General features: G+C 46.3%; 1 protein-coding gene across 1 annotated transcript in view; it reads left to right on the forward strand.

The window, feature by feature from the left end:
* The window catches only part of LOC120042525 (dystrophin-like), a gene marked incomplete at its 5' end in the record, with an annotated part of 86,551 nt that overhangs the window by 9,419 nt on the left and 57,192 nt on the right, over window positions 1-19,940 (forward strand). Inside the window, 1 exon segment of the mRNA XM_038987366.1 lies at window positions 17,972-18,144. Within this exon segment, the coding sequence (XP_038843294.1) occupies window positions 17,972-18,144 (173 nt within the window).

Raw genomic sequence — 19,940 nt, forward strand, 5'->3', positions numbered from 1 at the left:
TTCCCTTAATGTTGTAAGAATGAAATAAGTCTGTTTTTATGATGTTCATAGCATATTTGTTTCAGGTTTGACATAATATTCCATTGATGTTCACACAATATACATGTTAGCTTGTCTTTAAGGTCCTCAGAACATTTAGTAAATGTTATATTTAAGTTTGACCGAATGTTAATGCAGATTAGAGTACATCTGAACAGCATTTAACCACATAAACACAACCCTATTATGTACACTTCATATATGTTAACAATCTGCACATGTGAGTTTTGAACTTGCAAAGTTTGGTTCCCGAGCCAAAGTATTAACCCTCCGCTCCACCAGAGGACAGCTGTGGCCTTGTGTTTTTTTTCCAGTTAAATATGGTCAATCAGGTTCTGTGTCCTGATTGACCGTATTGGACTGAAGAAACCCCACGTGGTCACAGCTGTCCCCTGGTGGAGCGGAGGGTTAATTATCTGGCTGAAGTTCTTAAGACTGTAGGTTTAATTCCACATATTCTGTAACCATGTTTGATTAGAAAAAAATGTGAAATTGAGGGTCATATACACTGTGTCATGACATTGGCCTGTTGGGGGAGGTTTATGACCCCCATAAATACCTTTCCCCTTTTCTATCTCTACTCTATAGAGTTGACTCTTGTAAAGCCTTTGTAACATATAGAGTCTGGTAACATCGAAAGGTGGGAAACGGAACCATATTTCGGTAATCCAACCAGTTGAAAATATGCGTTGGGACTTAATGAATATGATCTCAGATCAGTTGTTGTCTGAGACATTACTACTAATGACAGGATGACATAAACTGTATCTTGGAAAGTCGACACATTCTAGTTATCAGATTCACATGGAATTGTGCAATTTAAATGTTTAAATATGAAACTATTTGTGAAAAGATGAAATGTAATTTTAGCTTCTTAAATGAGAGAACGGTTTATCATAGAGAAACTCTGCTCACTCAGAGGCCCCGCCCAAGTCACCAGACACTGGTTGTAAACTGTGAAACACGCCCTTCTTTCACCACTATATAAACCCGTTGATGAAAATTCAACTTCCTGTTCCGAGGACGTGAGGACGACGGTCCTACGTTAAAAGAGCTCAGATAATAACCTAACGAAATTAGCATCGTGTTCAATGTGAAGGTGACGATCGACACGCCGAAAGGATGAATTTCGACTATACCAGCCAGAATATAGGTACGAGCTTAAAAGTATGGCAACTTGAACTTTGAACTCTTATTCACTCCAGAAGTGATACCTCCTAGCTGTTGAGTTAGCAGCGGGCTAGGAAAGGACGGATGACATATCCAGTTTACCACCAGAGACATTCTTCAGAGGACAAGAGATCCCTGCTGGGCAACCCGGCCTTCCATCTACGACCAACTTATTGAAGCGCAGCTCAGAGTAAATATTTATTGCATTTTCCTTTTTCCAAATGGGCGGTTATTTAGAATTCATAAGATTCTGTATTTATGATAGCATAGCTTCTCCCTTTGTTACTCAGTCTTCCCGCTCTTTCATTCAAAACCCAACCCCCTTTCCTTTGTGTAACCAGCCGTCATATTTGTTCCGTCCGCTAGGGACGTTTTCCTTTATGACATAATTTGTAATCATTGTATGATCCATTCTGTGTAGATGTAATTCTGTGTGATTATTTAGGTATTTAGTAAATAAATAATTTAACCAAATGTTGTATTGCTTATTCAACTTGTTAGCCAGGGTTCGTGAAGATAACCAAGAATTTACGACTTTCAGATGAGACTAAATAAAGTGACGATTAAATATTGACTGCTATTGATGTAAAATATTACTAGGTCTTTAAGAGTTTATTCGGAAGTTAACAGCTCTTTCTTTCGTGGTGCCCCAAATTTCTAGTTAATTACATTTACCTGATTAGCTTAATCAGGTAATATTAATTACAGAGAAATGATTTTATAGAATAGCATGTCATATCACTTCATCCGGCACGGCCAAAGACACGACAACTGAGTATACAAAACATTAAGAACTCCTGCTCTTTCCATGACGTAGACTGACCAGGTGAATCCAGGTGAAAGATATGAACGTGTGGTTGAATCTGTGAATATGTATTGAAATTCACTGCTCGACTGACGGACCTTAATAATTGTATTTGTGGGTTTAAAAAAAAAGAAGTATTTTTAATGTATTTATTTAACCTTTATTTAACTAGGTAAATCAGTTAAGAACAAATTGTTATTTATAATGATGGCCTACCAAAAGGCGAAAGGCCTCCTGTGGGGACGGGAGATTCCCAAAAATATATATATAGGATAAATCACACATCACGACAAGAGAGACACCACAACACTACATAAAGAGAGACCGAAGACAACAACATAGCATGGCAGCTGCACATGACAACACAGTATGGTAGTAACACAACATGACAAAACATGGTAGCAACACAACATGGCAGCAGCACAACATGGTAGCAGCACAAACCATGGTACAAACATTATTGGGCACAGACAACAGCACAAAGGGCAAGAAGGTAGAGATAACAATACATCACACAAAGCAGCCACAACTGTCAGTAAGAGTGTCCATGATTGAGTCTTTGAATGAAGAGATTGAGATAAAACTGTCCAGTTTGAGTGTTTGTTGCAGCTCGTTCCAGTCGCTAGCTGCAGTGAACTAAAAAGAGGAGCGACCCAGGGAGATGAGGGAGGCCATGCTCATTTTTACCCCTGAAATGATTTAGGCTTGTCATAACAAAGGGTTAGAATACTTATTGACTCAAGACATTTCAGCTTTTCATTTTTGATTAATTTGTAAAAATGTTAAATAACATTATTCCACGTTGATGTTATGGGGCATCGTGTGTAGGCCAGTATTCCACGTTGATGTTATGGGGTATCGTGTGTAGGCCAGTATTCCACGTTGATGTTATGGGGTGTCGTGTGTAGGCCAGTATTCCACGTTGATGTTATGGGGTATCGTGTGTTGGCCAGTATTCCACGTTGATGTTATGGGGCATCGTGTGTAGGCCAGTATTCCACGGTGATGTTATGGGGTATCGTGTGTTGGCCAGTATTCCACGTTGATGTTATGGGGCATCGTGTGTAGGCCAGTATTCCACGTTGATATTATGGGGTGTCGTGTGTAGGCCAGTATTCCACGTTGATGTTATGGGGTATCGTGTGTAGGCCAGTATTCCACGTTGATGTTATGGGGCATCGTGTGGCGGCCAGTATTCCACGTTGATGTTATGGGGCATCGTGTGTAGGCCAGTATTCCACGTTGATGTTATGGGGCATCGTGTGTAGGCCAGTATTCCACGTTGATGTTATGGGGCATCGTGTGTAGGCCAGTATTCCACGTTGATGTTATGGGGCATCGTGTGTAGGCCAGTATTCCACGTTGATGTTATGGGGTATCGTGTGTAGGCCAGTATTCCACGTTGATGTTATGGGGTATCGTGTGTAGGCCAGTATTCCACGTTGATGTTATGGGGTATCATGTGTAGGCCAGTATTCCACGTTGATGTTATGGGGTATCGTATGTAGGCCAGTATTCCACGGTGATGTTATGGGGTATCGTGTGTTGGCCAGTATTCCACGTTGATGTTATGGGGCATCGTGTGTAGGCCAGTATTCCACGTTGATATTATGGGGTATCGTGTGTAGGCCAGTATTCCACGTTGATGTTATGGGGCATCGTGTGTAGGCCAGTATTCCACGTTGATGTTATGGGGTATCGTGTGTAGGCCAGTATTCCACGTTGATGTTATGGGGTATCGTGTGTAGGCCAGTATTCCACGTTGATGTTATGGGGTATCGTGTGTAGGCCAGTATTCCACGTTGATGTTATGGGGTATCGTGTGTTGGCCAGTATTCCACGTTGATGTTATGGGGCATCGTGTGTAGGCCAGTATTCCACGGTGATGTTATGGGGTATCGTGTGTTGGCCAGTATTCCACGTTGATGTTATGGGGCATCGTGTGTAGGCCAGTATTCCACGTTGATATTATGGGGTGTCGTGTGTAGGCCAGTATTCCACGTTGATGTTATGGGGTATCGTGTGTAGGCCAGTATTCCACGTTGATGTTATGGGGCATCGTGTGGCGGCCAGTATTCCACGTTGATGTTATGGGGCATCGTGTGTAGGCCAGTATTCCACGTTGATGTTATGGGGCATCGTGTGTAGGCCAGTATTCCACGTTGATGTTATGGGGCATCGTGTGTAGGCCAGTATTCCACGTTGATGTTATGGGGCATCGTGTGTAGGCCAGTATTCCACGTTGATGTTATGGGGTATCGTGTGTAGGCCAGTATTCCACGTTGATGTTATGGGGTATCGTGTGTAGGCCAGTATTCCACGTTGATGTTATGGGGTATCATGTGTAGGCCAGTATTCCACGTTGATGTTATGGGGTATCGTATGTAGGCCAGTATTCCACGGTGATGTTATGGGGTATCGTGTGTTGGCCAGTATTCCACGTTGATGTTATGGGGCATCGTGTGTAGGCCAGTATTCCACGTTGATGTTATGGGGTGTCGTATGTAGGCCAGTATTCCACGTTGATGTTATGGGGTATCGTGTGTTGGCCAGTATTCCACGTTGATGTTATGGGGCATCGTGTGTAGGCCAGTATTCCACGTTGATGTTATGGGGTATCGTGTGTTGGCCAGTATTCCACGTTGATGTTATGGGGTATCGTGTGTTGGCCAGTATTCCACGTTGATGTTATGGGGTGTCGTGTGTAGGCCAGTATTCCACGTTGATGTTATGGGGTGTCGTGTGTAGGCCAGTATTCCACTTTGATGTTATGGGGCATTGTGTGTAGGCCAGTATTCCACATTGATGTTATGGGGTATTGTGTGTAGGCCAGTATTCCACGTTGATGTTATGGGGCATCGTGTGTTGGCCAGTATTCCACGTTGATGTCATGGGGTATCGTGTGTAGGCCAGTATTCCACGTTGATGTTATGGGGTATCGTGTGTAGGCCAGTATTCCACGTTGATGTTATGGGGCATCGTGTGTAGGCCAGTATTCCACTTTGATGTTATGGGCATCGTGTGTAGGCCAGTATTCCACGTTGATGTTATGGGGCATCGTGTGGCGGCCAGTATTCCACTTTGATGTTATGGGGCATCGTGTGTAGGCCAGTATTCCACGTTGATGTTATGGGGCATCGTGTGGCGGCCAGTATTCCACGTTGATGTTATGGGGCATCGTGTGGCGGCCAGTATTCCACGTTGATGTTATGGGGCATCGTGTGTAGGCCAGTATTCCACGTTGATGTTATGGGGCATCGTGTGTAGGCCAGTATTCCACGTTGATGTTATGGGGTATCGTGTGTAGGCCAGTATTCCACGTTGATGTTATGGGGTATCATGTGTAGGCCAGTATTCCACGTTGATGTTATGGGGTATCGTGTGTTGGCCAGTATTCCACGTTGATGTTATGGGGCATCGTGTGTAGGCCAGTATTCCACGTTGATGTTATGGGGTATCGTGTGTAGGCCAGTATTCCACGTTGATGTTATGGGGTATCGTGTGTAGGCCAGTATTCCACGTTGATGTTATGGGGTATCGTGTGTAGGCCAGTATTCCACGTTGATGTTATGGGGTGTCGTGTGTAGGCCAGTATTCCACGTTGATGTTATGGGGTATCGTGTGTAGGCCAGTATTCCACGTTGATGTTATGGGGTATCGTGTGTAGGCCAGTTTTCCACGTTGATGTTATGGGGTATCGTGTGTAGGCCAGTATTCCACGTTGATGTTATGGGGCATCGTGTGTAGGCCAGTATTCCACGTTGATGTTATGGGGTATCGTGTGTAGGCCAGTATTCCACGTTGATGTTATGGGGCATCGTGTGTAGGCCAGTATTCCACGTTGATGTTATGGGGTGTCGTATGTAGGCCAGTATTCCACGTTGATGTTATGGGGTATCGTGTGTTGGCCAGTATTCCACGTTGATGTTATGGGGCATCGTGTGTAGGCCAGTATTCCACGTTGATGTTATGGGGTATCGTGTGTTGGCCAGTATTCCACGTTGATGTTATGGGGTATCGTGTGTTGGCCAGTATTCCACGTTGATGTTATGGGGTGTCGTGTGTAGGCCAGTATTCCACGTTGATGTTATGGGGTGTCGTGTGTAGGCCAGTATTCCACTTTGATGTTATGGGGCATTGTGTGTAGGCCAGTATTCCACGTTGATGTTATGGGGTATTGTGTGTAGGCCAGTATTCCACGTTGATGTTATGGGGTATCGTGTGTAGGCCAGTATTCCACGTTGATGTTATGGGGTATCGTGTGTAGGCCAGTATTCCACGTTGATGTTATGGGGTGTCGTGTGTAGGCCAGTATTCCACGTTGATGTTATGGGGTATCGTGTGTAGGCCAGTATTCCACGTTGATGTTATGGGGTATCGTGTGTAGGCCAGTATTCCACGTTGATGTTATGGGTATCGTGTGTAGGCCAGTATTCCACGTTGATGTTATGGGTATCGTGTGTAGGCCAGTATTCCACGTTGATGTTATGGGGCATCGTGTGTAGGCCAGTATTCCACGTTGATGTTATGGGGTATCGTGTGTAGGCCAGTATTCCACGTTGATGTTATGGGGTATCGTGTGTAGGCCAGTATTCCACGTTGATGTTATGGGGTATCGTGGGTAGGCCAGTATTCCACGTTGATGTTATGGGGTATCGTGTGTAGGCCAGTATTCCACGTTGATGTTATGGGGTATCGTGTGTAGGCCAGTATTCCACGTTGATGTTATGGGGTGTCGTGTGTAGGCCAGTATTCCACATTGATGTTATGGGGTGTCGTGTGTAGGCCAGTATTCCACGTTGATGTTATGGGGCATCGTGTGTAGGCCAGTATTCCACGTTGATGTTATGGGGTATCGTGTGTAGGCCAGTATTCCACGTTGATGTTATGGGGCATCGTGTGTAGGCCAGTATTCCATGTTGATGTTATGGGGTATCGTGTGTAGGCCAGTATTCCACGTTGATGTTATGGGGTATTGTGTGTAGGCCAGTATTCCACGTTGATGTTATGGGGTATCGTGTGTAGGCCAGTATTCCACCTTGATGTTTTGGGGTATCGTGTGTAGGCCAGTATTCCACGTTGATGTTATGGGGTGTCGTGTGTAGGCCAGTATTCCACGTTGATGTTATGGGGTGTCGTGTATAGGCCAGTATTCCACGTTGATGTTATGGGGTATCGTGTGTAGGCCAGTATTCCACGTTGATGTTATGGGGCATCGTGTGTAGGCCAGTATTCCACTTTGATGTTATGGGGCATCGTGTGTAGGCCAGTATTCCACGTTGATGTTATGGGGCATCGTGTGGCGGCCAGTATTCCACTTTGATGTTATGGGGCATCGTGTGTAGGCCAGTATTCCACGTTGATGTTATGGGGCATCGTGTGGCGGCCAGTATTCCACGTTGATGTTATGGGGCATCGTGTGGCGGCCAGTATTCCACGTTGATGTTATGGGGCATCGTGTGTAGGCCAGTATTCCACGTTGATGTTATGGGGCATCGTGTGTAGGCCAGTATTCCACGTTGATGTTATGGGGTATCGTGTGTAGGCCAGTATTCCACGTTGATGTTATGGGGTATCATGTGTAGGCCAGTATTCCACGTTGATGTTATGGGGTATCGTATGTAGGCCAGTATTCCACGTTGATGTTATGGGGTATCGTGTGTTGGCCAGTATTCCACGTTGATGTTATGGGGCATCGTGTGTAGGCCAGTATTCCACTTTGATGTTATGGGGCATCGTGTGTAGGCCAGTATTCCACGTTGATGTTATGGGGCATCGTGTGGCGGCCAGTATTCCACGTTGATGTTATGGGGCATCGTGTGTAGGCCAGTATTCCACGTTGATGTTATGGGACATCGTGTGTAGGCCAGTATTCCACGTTGATGTTATGGGGCATCGTGTGTAGGCCAGTATTCCACGTTGATGTTATGGGGTATCGTGTGTAGGCCAGTATTCCACGTTGATGTTATGGGGTATCGTGTGTAGGCCAGTATTCCACGTTGATGTTATGGGGTATCGTGTGTAGGCCAGTATTCCACGTTGATGTTATGGGGTATCGTGTGTAGTCCAGTATTCCACGTTGATGTTATGGGGTGTCGTGTGTAGGCCAGTATTCCACGTTGATGTTATGGGGTATCGTGTGTAGGCCAGTATTCCACGTTGATGTTATGGGGTATCGTGTGTAGGCCAGTATTCCACGTTGATGTTATGGGGTATCGTGTGTAGGCCAGTATTCCACGTTGATGTTATGGGGCATCGTGTGTAGGCCAGTATTCCACGTTGATGTTATGGGGTATCGTGTGTAGGCCAGTATTCCACGTTGATGTTATGGGGTATCGTGTGTAGGCCAGTATTCCACGTTGATGTTATGGGGTATCGTGTGTAGGCCAGTATTCCACGTTGATGTTATGGGGTATCGTGTGTAGGCCAGTATTCCACGTTGATGTTATGGGGTGTCGTGTGTAGGCCAGTATTCCACATTGATGTTATGGGGTGTCGTGTGTAGGCCAGTATTCCACGTTGATGTTATGGGGCATCGTGTGTAGGCCAGTATTCCACGTTGATGTTATGGGGTATCGTGTGTAGGCCAGTATTCCACGTTGATGTTATGGGGCATCGTGTGTAGGCCAGTATTCCATGTTGATGTTATGGGGTATCGTGTGTAGGCCAGTATTCCACGTTGATGTTATGGGGTATTGTGTGTAGGCCAGTATTCCACGTTGATGTTATGGGGTATCGTGTGTAGGCCAGTATTCCACCTTGATGTTTTGGGGTATCGTGTGTAGGCCAGTATTCCACGTTGATGTTATGGGGTGTCGTGTGTAGGCCAGTATTCCACGTTGATGTTATGGGGTGTCGTGTATAGGCCAGTATTCCACGTTGATGTTATGGGGTATCATGTGTAGGCCAGTATTCCACGTTGATGTTATGGGGTATCGTGTAGGCCAGTATTCCACGTTGATGTTATGGGGTGTCGTGTGTAGGCCAGTATTCCACGTTGATGTTATGGGGTGTCGTGTGTAGGCCAGTATTCCACTTTGATGTTATGGGGTATCGTGTGTAGGCCAGTATTCCACGTTGATGTTATGGGGTATCGTGTGTAGGCCAGTATTCCACGTTGATGTTATGGGGCATCGTGTGTAGGCCAGTATTCCACTTTGATGTTATGGGGCATCGTGTGTAGGCCAGTATTCCACGTTGATGTTATGGGGCATCGTGTGGCGGCCAGTATTCCACGTTGATGTTATGGGGCATCGTGTGTAGGCCAGTATTCCACGTTGATGTTATGGGGCATCGTGTGTAGGCCAGTATTCCACGTTGATGTTATGGGGTATCGTGTGTTGGCCAGTATTCCACGTTGATGTTATGGGGTATCGTGTGTTGGCCAGTATTCCACGTTGATGTTATGGGGTATCGTGTGTTGGCCAGTATTCCACGTTGATGTTATGGGGTGTCGTGTGTAGGCCAGTATTCCACGTTGATGTTATGGGGTGTCGTGTGTAGGCCAGTATTCCACTTTGATGTTATGGGGTATTGTGTGTAGGCCAGTATTCCACGTTGATGTTATGGGGTATTGTGTGTAGGCCAGTATTCCACGTTGATGTTATGGGGTATCGTGTGTAGGCCAGTATTCCACCTTGATGTTTTGGGGTATCGTGTGTAGGCCAGTATTCCACGTTGATGTTATGGGGTGTCGTGTGTAGGCCAGTATTCCACGTTGATGTTATGGGGTGTCGTGTATAGGCCAGTATTCCACGTTGATGTTATGGGGTATCGTGTGTAGGCCAGTATTCCACGTTGATGTTATGGGGCATCGTGTGTAGGCCAGTATTCCACTTTGATGTTATGGGGCATCGTGTGTAGGCCAGTATTCCACGTTGATGTTATGGGGCATCGTGTGGCGGCCAGTATTCCACTTTGATGTTATGGGGCATCGTGTGTAGGCCAGTATTCCACGTTGATGTTATGGGGCATCGTGTGGCGGCCAGTATTCCACGTTGATGTATTGGGGCATCGTGTGGCGGCCAGTATTCCACGTTGATGTTATGGGGCATCGTGTGTAGGCCAGTATTCCACGTTGATGTTATGGGGCATCGTGTGTAGGCCAGTATTCCACGTTGATGTTATGGGGTATCGTGTGTAGGCCAGTATTCCACGTTGATGTTATGGGGTATCATGTGTAGGCCAGTATTCCACGTTGATGTTATGGGGTATCGTATGTAGGCCAGTATTCCACGTTGATGTTATGGGGTATCGTGTGTTGGCCAGTATTCCACGTTGATGTTATGGGGCATCGTGTGTAGGCCAGTATTCCACTTTGATGTTATGGGGCATCGTGTGTAGGCCAGTATTCCACGTTGATGTTATGGGGCATCGTGTGGCGGCCAGTATTCCACGTTGATGTTATGGGGCATCGTGTGTAGGCCAGTATTCCACGTTGATGTTATGGGACATCGTGTGTAGGCCAGTATTCCACGTTGATGTTATGGGGCATCGTGTGTAGGCCAGTATTCCACGTTGATGTTATGGGGTATCGTGTGTAGGCCAGTATTCCACGTTGATGTTATGGGGTATCGTGTGTAGGCCAGTATTCCACGTTGATGTTATGGGGTATCGTGTGTAGGCCAGTATTCCACGTTGATGTTATGGGGTATCGTGTGTAGTCCAGTATTCCACGTTGATGTTATGGGGTGTCGTGTGTAGGCCAGTATTCCACGTTGATGTTATGGGGTATCGTGTGTAGGCCAGTATTCCACGTTGATGTTATGGGGTATCGTGTGTAGGCCAGTATTCCACGTTGATGTTATGGGGTATCGTGTGTAGGCCAGTATTCCACGTTGATGTTATGGGGCATCGTGTGTAGGCCAGTATTCCACGTTGATGTTATGGGGTATCGTGTGTAGGCCAGTATTCCACGTTGATGTTATGGGGTATCGTGTGTAGGCCAGTATTCCACGTTGATGTTATGGGGTATCGTGTGTAGGCCAGTATTCCACGTTGATGTTATGGGGTATCGTGTGTAGGCCAGTATTCCACGTTGATGTTATGGGGTATCGTGTGTAGGCCAGTATTCCACGTTGATGTTATGGGGTGTCGTGTGTAGGCCAGTATTCCACATTGATGTTATGGGGTGTCGTGTGTAGGCCAGTATTCCACGTTGATGTTATGGGGCATCGTGTGTAGGCCAGTATTCCACGTTGATGTTATGGGGTATCGTGTGTAGGCCAGTATTCCACGTTGATGTTATGGGGCATCGTGTGTAGGCCAGTATTCCATGTTGATGTTATGGGGTATCGTGTGTAGGCCAGTATTCCACGTTGATGTTATGGGGTATTGTGTGTAGGCCAGTATTCCACGTTGATGTTATGGGGTATCGTGTGTAGGCCAGTATTCCACCTTGATGTTTTGGGGTATCGTGTGTAGGCCAGTATTCCACGTTGATGTTATGGGGTGTCGTGTGTAGGCCAGTATTCCACGTTGATGTTATGGGGTGTCGTGTATAGGCCAGTATTCCACGTTGATGTTATGGGGTATCATGTGTAGGCCAGTATTCCACGTTGATGTTATGGGGTATCGTGTAGGCCAGTATTCCACGTTGATGTTATGGGGTGTCGTGTGTAGGCCAGTATTCCACGTTGATGTTATGGGGTGTCGTGTGTAGGCCAGTATTCCACTTTGATGTTATGGGGTATCGTGTGTAGGCCAGTATTCCACGTTGATGTTATGGGGTATCGTGTGTAGGCCAGTATTCCACGTTGATGTTATGGGGCATCGTGTGTAGGCCAGTATTCCACTTTGATGTTATGGGGCATCGTGTGTAGGCCAGTATTCCACGTTGATGTTATGGGGCATCGTGTGGCGGCCAGTATTCCACGTTGATGTTATGGGGCATCGTGTGTAGGCCAGTATTCCACGTTGATGTTATGGGGCATCGTGTGTAGGCCAGTATTCCACGTTGATGTTATGGGGTATCGTGTGTTGGCCAGTATTCCACGTTGATGTTATGGGGTATCGTGTGTTGGCCAGTATTCCACGTTGATGTTATGGGGTATCGTGTGTTGGCCAGTATTCCACGTTGATGTTATGGGGTGTCGTGTGTAGGCCAGTATTCCACGTTGATGTTATGGGGTGTCGTGTGTAGGCCAGTATTCCACTTTGATGTTATGGGGCATTGTGTGTAGGCCAGTATTCCACGTTGATGTTATGGGGTATCGTGTGTAGGCCAGTATTCCACGTTGATGTTATGGGGCATCGTGTGTAGGCCAGTATTCCACGTTGATGTTATGGGGCATCGTGTGGCGGCCAGTATTCCACGTTGATGTTATGGGGCATCGTGTGTAGGCCAGTATTCCACGTTGATGTTATGGGGCATCGTGTGTAGGCCAGTATTCCACGTTGATGTTATGGGGCATCGTGTGTAGGCCAGTATTCCACGTTGATGTTATGGGGTATCGTGTGTAGGCCAGTATTCCACGTTGATGTTATGGGGTATCGTGTGTAGGCCAGTATTCCACGTTGATGTTATGGGGTATCGTGTGTAGGCCAGTATTCCACGTTGATGTTATGGGGTATCGTGTGTAGGCCAGTATTCCACGTTGATGTTATGGGGTATCGTGTGTAGGCCAGTATTCCACGTTGATGTTATGGGGTGTCGTGTGTAGGCCAGTATTCCACGTTGATGTTATGGGGTATCGTGTGTAGGCCAGTATTCCACGTTGATGTTATGGGGTATCGTGTGTAGGCCAGTATTCCACGTTGATGTTATGGGGCATCGTGTGTAGGCCAGTATTCCACGTTGATGTTATGGGGCATCGTGTGTAGGCCAGTATTCCACGTTGATGTTATGGGGTATCGTGTGTAGGCCAGTATTCCACGTTGATGTTATGGGGTGTCGTGTGTAGGCCAGTATTCCACGTTGATGTTATGGGGTATCGTGTGTAGGCCAGTATTCCACGTTGATGTTATGGGGTATCGTGTGTAGGCCAGTATTCCACGTTGATGTTATGGGGTATCGTGTGTAGGCCAGTATTCCACGTTGATGTTATGGGGTATCGTGTGTAGGCCAGTATTCCACGTTGATGTTATGGGGTGTCGTGTGTAGGCCAGTATTCCACGTTGATGTTATGGGGCATCGTGTGTAGGCCAGTATTCCACGTTGATGTTATGGGGTATCGTGTGTAGGCCAGTATTCCACGTTGATGTTATGGGGCATCGTGTGTAGGCCAGTATTCCATGTTGATGTTATGGGGTATCGTGTGTAGGCCAGTATTCCACGTTGATGTTATGGGGTATTGTGTGTAGGCCAGTATTCCACGTTGATGTTATGGGGTATCGTGTGTAGGCCAGTATTCCACCTTGATGTTTTGGGGTATCGTGTGTAGGCCAGTATTCCACCTTGATGTTTTGGGGTATCGTGTGTAGGCCAGTATTCCACGTTGATGTTATGGGGTGTCGTGTATAGGCCAGTATTCCACGTTGATGTTATGGGGTATCGTGTGTAGGCCAGTATTCCACGTTGATGTTATGGGGTGTCGTGTGTAGGCCAGTATTCCACGTTGATGTTATGGGGTGTCGTGTATAGGCCAGTATTCCACGTTGATGTTATGGGGTATCATGTGTAGGCCAGTATTCCACGTTGATGTTATGGGGTATCGTGTGTAGGCCAGTATTCCACGTTGATGTTATGGGGTATCGTGTGTAGGCCAGTATTCCACTTTGATGTTATGGGGTATCGTGTGTAGGCCAGTATTCCACGTTGATGTTATGGGGTGTCGTGTGTAGGCCAGTATTCCACTTTGATGTTATGGGGCATTGTGTGTAGGCCAGTATTCCACGTTGATGTTATGGGGTATCGTGTGTAGGCCAGTATTCCACGTTGATGTTATGGGGTATCGTGTGTAGGCCAGTATTCCACGTTGATGTTATGGGGTATCGTGTGTAGGCCAGTATTCCACGTTGATGTTATGGGGCATCGTGTGTAGGCCAGTATTCCACTTTGATGTTATGGGGCATCGTGTGTAGGCCAGTATTCCACGTTGATGTTATGGGGCATCGTGTGGCGGCCAGTATTCCACGTTGATGTTATGGGGCATCGTGTGTAGGCCAGTATTCCACGTTGATGTTATGGGGCATCGTGTGTAGGCCAGTATTCCACGTTGATGTTATGGGGCATCGTGTGTAGGCCAGTATTCCACGTTGATGTTATGGGGTATCGTGTGTAGGCCAGTATTCCACGTTGATGTTATGGGGTATCGTGTGTAGGCCAGTATTCCACGTTGATGTTATGGGGTATCGTGTGTAGATCAGTATTCCACGTTGATGTTATGGGGTGTCGTGTGTAGGCCAGTATTCCACGTTGATGTTATGGGGTATCGTGTGTAGGCCAGTATTCCACGTTGATGTTATGGGGTATCGTGTGTAGGCCAGTATTCCACGTTGATGTTATGGGGCATCGTGTGTAGGCCAGTATTCCACGTTGATGTTATGGGGCATCGTGTGTAGGCCAGTATTCCACGTTGATGTTATGGGGTATCGTGTGTAGGCCAGTATTCCACGTTGATGTTATGGGGTTTCGTGTGTAGGCCAGTATTCCACGTTGATGTTATGGGGTATCGTGTGTAGGCCAGTATTCCACGTTGATGTTATGGGGTATCGTGTGTAGGCCAGTATTCCACGTTGATGTTATGGGGTATCGTGTGTAGGCCAGTATTCCACGTTGATGTTATGGGGTGTCGTGTGTAGGCCAGTATTCCACGTTGATGTTATGGGGCATCGTGTGTAGGCCAGTATTCCATGTTGATGTTATGGGGTATCGTGTGTAGGCCAGTATTCCACGTTGATGTTATGGGGTATTGTGTGTAGGCCAGTATTCCACGTTGATGTTATGGGGCATCGTGTGTAGGCCAGTATTCCACGTTGATGTTATGGGGTGTCGTGTATAGGCCAGTATTCCACGTTGATGTTATGGGGTATCATGTGTAGGCCAGTATTCCACGTTGATGTTATGGGGTGTCGTGTGTAGGCCAGTATTCCACGTTGATGTTATGGGGTATCGTGTGTAGGCCAGTATTCCACGTTGATGTTATGGGGTGTCGTGTGTAGGCCAGTATTCCACGTTGATGTTATGGGGTATCGTGTGTAGGCCAGCGACACAATGTGGGAATAAGTCTGTACTTTCTGAAGGAACTGTATCTCTTGTACCCAGACTGTTCCCACAACCTAATGAAACTGTTCTGGTGTCGCGCTCGCTATCCTCAAACTCCCTGTCATAAATCAACCAAGGCGCAGCGTGCATGTCGTTCCACATCTTTTAATCGGAGTGAAAACCTTAACAAAACAAAAAGGTAAACAGCAATGAACGTGACGCAACCGAGGTGCACACAAACACACACAGAAAATAATAATTACCCACAACATTAGGTGGGAAAAAAGGCTGCCTAAGTATGATTCTCAATCAGAGACAACGATAGACAGCTGTCCCTGATTGAGAACCATACCCGGCCAAAACATAGAAATACAGAAACCTAGAAAACAAAACCTAGAATGCCCACCCCACCCCACCCTGACCTAACCAAATAGAGAAATAAAACGGATCTCTAAGGTCAGGGCGTGACATCTGGCAACGTTTGAAGAACTTAAAAAGGCTGTTCTGTCAACATTCTGGCAACATCAAAGGAATGTTTTGTTCACCATGATACAAACATTATCTGAATGTCAGCACAACTGGACAGAAATATATCTTGTCATGTTCGCACAATGTTCCCACAACCTAATGAAACATTCTGGGAACCTTTAAAGAACAGATGAAATGTGTTCTGGGAACATCCCTGTAACATCAGGTGAATGTTTTGTTGCACCCTAAAATAAACATTGTAGAATCATCCACACAATTGTACCGTTTTTGTGTTTTGGGAATATGTATTTTGTGATGTCCCCACAATTTTTCCACTAGACTGTTCCCACAACCTAATGAAACATTCTGGGAACCTTTAAAGAACAGATTAAATGTGTTCTGGGAACATCCCTGTAACATCAGGTGAATGTTTTGTTGCACCCTAAAATAAACATTGTAGAATCATCCACACAATTGTACCGTTTTTGTGTTTTGGGAATATGTATTTTGTGATGTCCCCACAATTTTTCCACTAGACTGTTCCCACAACCTAATGAAACATTCTGGGAACCTTTAAAGAACAGATGAAATGTGTTCTGGGAACATCCTTGTAACATCAGGGGAGTGTTTTTTGCACCCTAAACCCCAAACATACAAACATGTGGTGGCTGTTACAGATGTAATGTACAACATGTGGTGGCTGTTACAGATGTAATGCACAACATTTTAGTGAATGTTAGGAGAACATTCCAAGGATATTTCACCTAAAAAAGTTCTAGACCAACATAGATTTAATCAAAAACATTCTCTGGATGTTTTTGGAATGTTATCCTATTGTTAGATAAACTCTAACTAGAACTTAAAGGGAATCTTAGCTAATGTTCTGGGGATGTTCCCGGTTGACTGGGTACGTGTCTGAGTTGGATATACAGCTGATGGATAGGTGTTGGTAAGGTATGCATCAGTAATAAGTTACAGCTTTGCCAGACATACCAGTGGAAGCTATTGATGCACTTCTTCACTCTTTTCCCCTAGAGCTTTTTAGAAAGAGAAAGAGAGAGAGAGAGAAGAGAGATAGAGTTGTGTCTGAGTTGGAATATTGTGTGTGTGTGTGTGTGTGTGTGTGTGTGTGTGTGTGTGTGTGTGTGTGTGTGTGTGTGTGTGTGTGTCTGTGTGTGTGTGTGTGTGTGTGTGTGTGTGTGTGTGTGTGTGTGTGTGTCTGTGTCTGTGTCTGTGTCTGTGTCTGTGTCTGTGTCTGTGTCTGTGTCTGTGTGTGTGTGTGTGTGTGTGTGTGGGTGTGGGTGTGTGTGGATATGATAGGTGATGGATAGGTGATGGTGAGATATGCATCAGTAATACAGCTATACCAGACATACCAGTGGTGCACTTCTTCACTCCTTTCCCCTAGAGCTGGGCAGAGATGTTCCAGAAATGTCACTCAAATAGCTAACTGTGTGTGTGTGTGTGTGTGTGTGTGTGGACGTGTTTAACTATTCTTGTGGGGACCAGAAGTCCCTACAAGAATAGTAAGCGAACAAAAAGTTGACCAGCTGGGGACATTTTGTTAGTCCCCACAAGGTCAAATGCTATTTCTAGGGGGTTTAGGGTTAAGGTTAGAATTAGTGTTAGGGTTAGAATTAAGTTAAATATTAAGGTTAGGAGCTAGGGTTAGTTGTAGGGTTAGGGTTAGGAGCTAGGGTTAGGTTTAGGGTTAGGATAAAGTTTAGGTTTTTGGGTTAGGGTTAGGGTTAAGGTTAGGGTTAGGGTTAGGGTAAGAGTACGGGTTAGGATTAGGTTTAGGGTTAGGGGTTAGGGAAAATAGGATTTTGAATGGGACTGAATTGTATGTCCCCACAAGGTTAGCTGTACAAGACTGTGTGTGTGTGTGTGTGTGTGTGTGTGTGTGTGTGTGTGTGTGTGTGTGTGTGTGTGTGTGTGTGTGTGTGTGTGTATGTGTGTGTGAATCCAAACTCTTCCTAAAACTATTGCAGGACGTGTAGAGAAGTTGCTTTAACTTAACAGAAAGTTCCTGCCTCAATGGTAATAGCTCCCAACACCTATCAGCATGTACTTCAATCAATACATATTGTTAAGCCTGTCTAGGTGGAAGGTTGTAGGGTGAGGACATTAGTCTCCTTGTTTCCATGTCTCCAGACATCTGTCTGACATTTGGAGTATTTGCGTCCTTTGCAAATTTGTGTTTCTGTCTTGACTCTCTCTGTCTTGACACACACTCTCTCTCTCTCTCTCTCTCTCTCTCTCTCTCTCTCTCTCTCTCTCTCTCTCTCTCTCTCTCTCTCTCTCTCTCTCTCTCTCTCTCTCTCTCTTTCTCTCTCTCTCTCCAGGTAAAGGATGTGATGAAGGATGTGATGGCAGGCCTACAGCAGACCAACAGTGAGAAGATTCTGCTTAGCTGGGTGCGCCAGTCCACCAAGGACTATCCCCACGTCAATGTGGTCAACTTCTCCTCCAGCTGGGCCGACGGCCTGGCCTTCAACGCACTCATCCATAGCCACAGGTATCTATAACACTCATCCACAGCCACAGGTAGGAGGATACTCCTCCATAACACTCATCCATAACTGGCCTTCAATGCATCCACAGTCACAGGTATCTATAACGCTCATCCACAGGTATCTATAACACTCATCCACCGGTGTCTATACCACTCATCCACAGGTGTCTATAACCCTCATCCATAACTGGCCTTCAATGCACTCATCCACAGCCACAGGTATCTATAACACTCATCCACAGCCACAGGTCAGATGTCAAACCGACAATCATCCATATATCTTATCCCTAGACCTCATCCAAAGCCACAGGTCAGAGACACTCATCCTTAACACTCATCCACAGCCACAGGTCAGAGACACTCATCCTTAACACTCATCCACAGCCACAGGTCAGAGACACTCATCCATAACACTCATCCACAGCCACAGGTCAGAGACACTCATCCATAACACTCATCCACAGCCACAGGTCAGAGACACTCATCCTTAACACTCATCCACAGCCACAGGTCAGAGACACTCATCCATAACACACAGCCACAGGTCAGAGACACTCATCCATAACACTCATCCACAGCCACAGGTCAGAGACACTCATCCTTAACACTCATCCACAGCCACAGGTCAGAGACACTCATCCATAACACACAGCCACAGGTCAGAGACACTCATCCATAACACTCATCCACAGCCACAGGTCAGAGACACTCATCCATAACACTCATCCACAGCCACAGGTCAGATACACTCATCCTTAACACTCATCCACAGCCACAGGTCAGAGACACTCATCCTTAACACTCATCCACAGCCACAGGTCAGAGACACTCATCCATAACACTCATCCACAGCCACAGGTCAGAGACACTCATCCATAACACTCATCCACAGCCACAGGTCAGAGACACTCATCCTTAACACTCATCCACAGCCACAGGTCAGAGACACTCATCCATAACACACAGCCACAGGTCAGAGACACTCATCCATAACACTCATCCACAGCCACAGGTCAGAGACACTCATCCTTAACACTCATCCACAGCCACAGGTCAGAGACACTCATCCATAACACACAGCCACAGGTCAGAGACACTCATCCATAACACTCATCCACAGCCACAGGTCAGAGACACTCATCCATAACACTCATCCACAGCCACAGGTCAGAGACACTCATCCTTAACACTCATCCACAGCCACATTTCAGAGACACTCATCCTTAACACTCATCCACAGCCACAGGTCAGAGACACTCATCCATAACACTCATCCACAGCCACAGGTCAGAAACACTCATCCTTAACTCTCATCCACAGCCTGTGGGGAATTGTGAATTTGCTCAAGGTGTAGAAAATAAGATAAGTTGAACAACTGCACTATTTAAGGTTTAATAGACAGTAGACAGACATATTGGGAGACAGACGCGTTCCTCTGAGAGGTTGGGAACAATCTGCCCCCTTCCACAGGCAAGACATTCATTATATTCTCATATCTCTCTTATCTCTGCTCTCCAGCTGCCTCCCGGGTGCCTGGGCCCTGGTCAAAACATACTGCCTCCCGGGTGCCTGGGCCCTGGTCAAAACATACTGCCTCCCGAGTGCCTGGGCCCTGGTCAAAACATACTGCCTCCTGAGTGCCTGGGCCCTGTTCAAAACATACTGCCTCCCGAGTGCCTGGGCCCTGGTCAAAACATACTGCCTCCCGAGTGCCTGGGCCCTGGTCAAAACATACTGCCTCCAAGTGCCTGGGCCCTGGTCAAAACATACTGCCTCCCGAGTGCCTGGGCCCTGGTCAA

The sequence above is a fragment of the Salvelinus namaycush genome, unplaced genomic scaffold (assembly GCF_016432855.1).
Source record: "Salvelinus namaycush isolate Seneca unplaced genomic scaffold, SaNama_1.0 Scaffold706, whole genome shotgun sequence".
NCBI classification, from domain to species: Eukaryota; Metazoa; Chordata; class Actinopteri; order Salmoniformes; family Salmonidae; genus Salvelinus; species Salvelinus namaycush.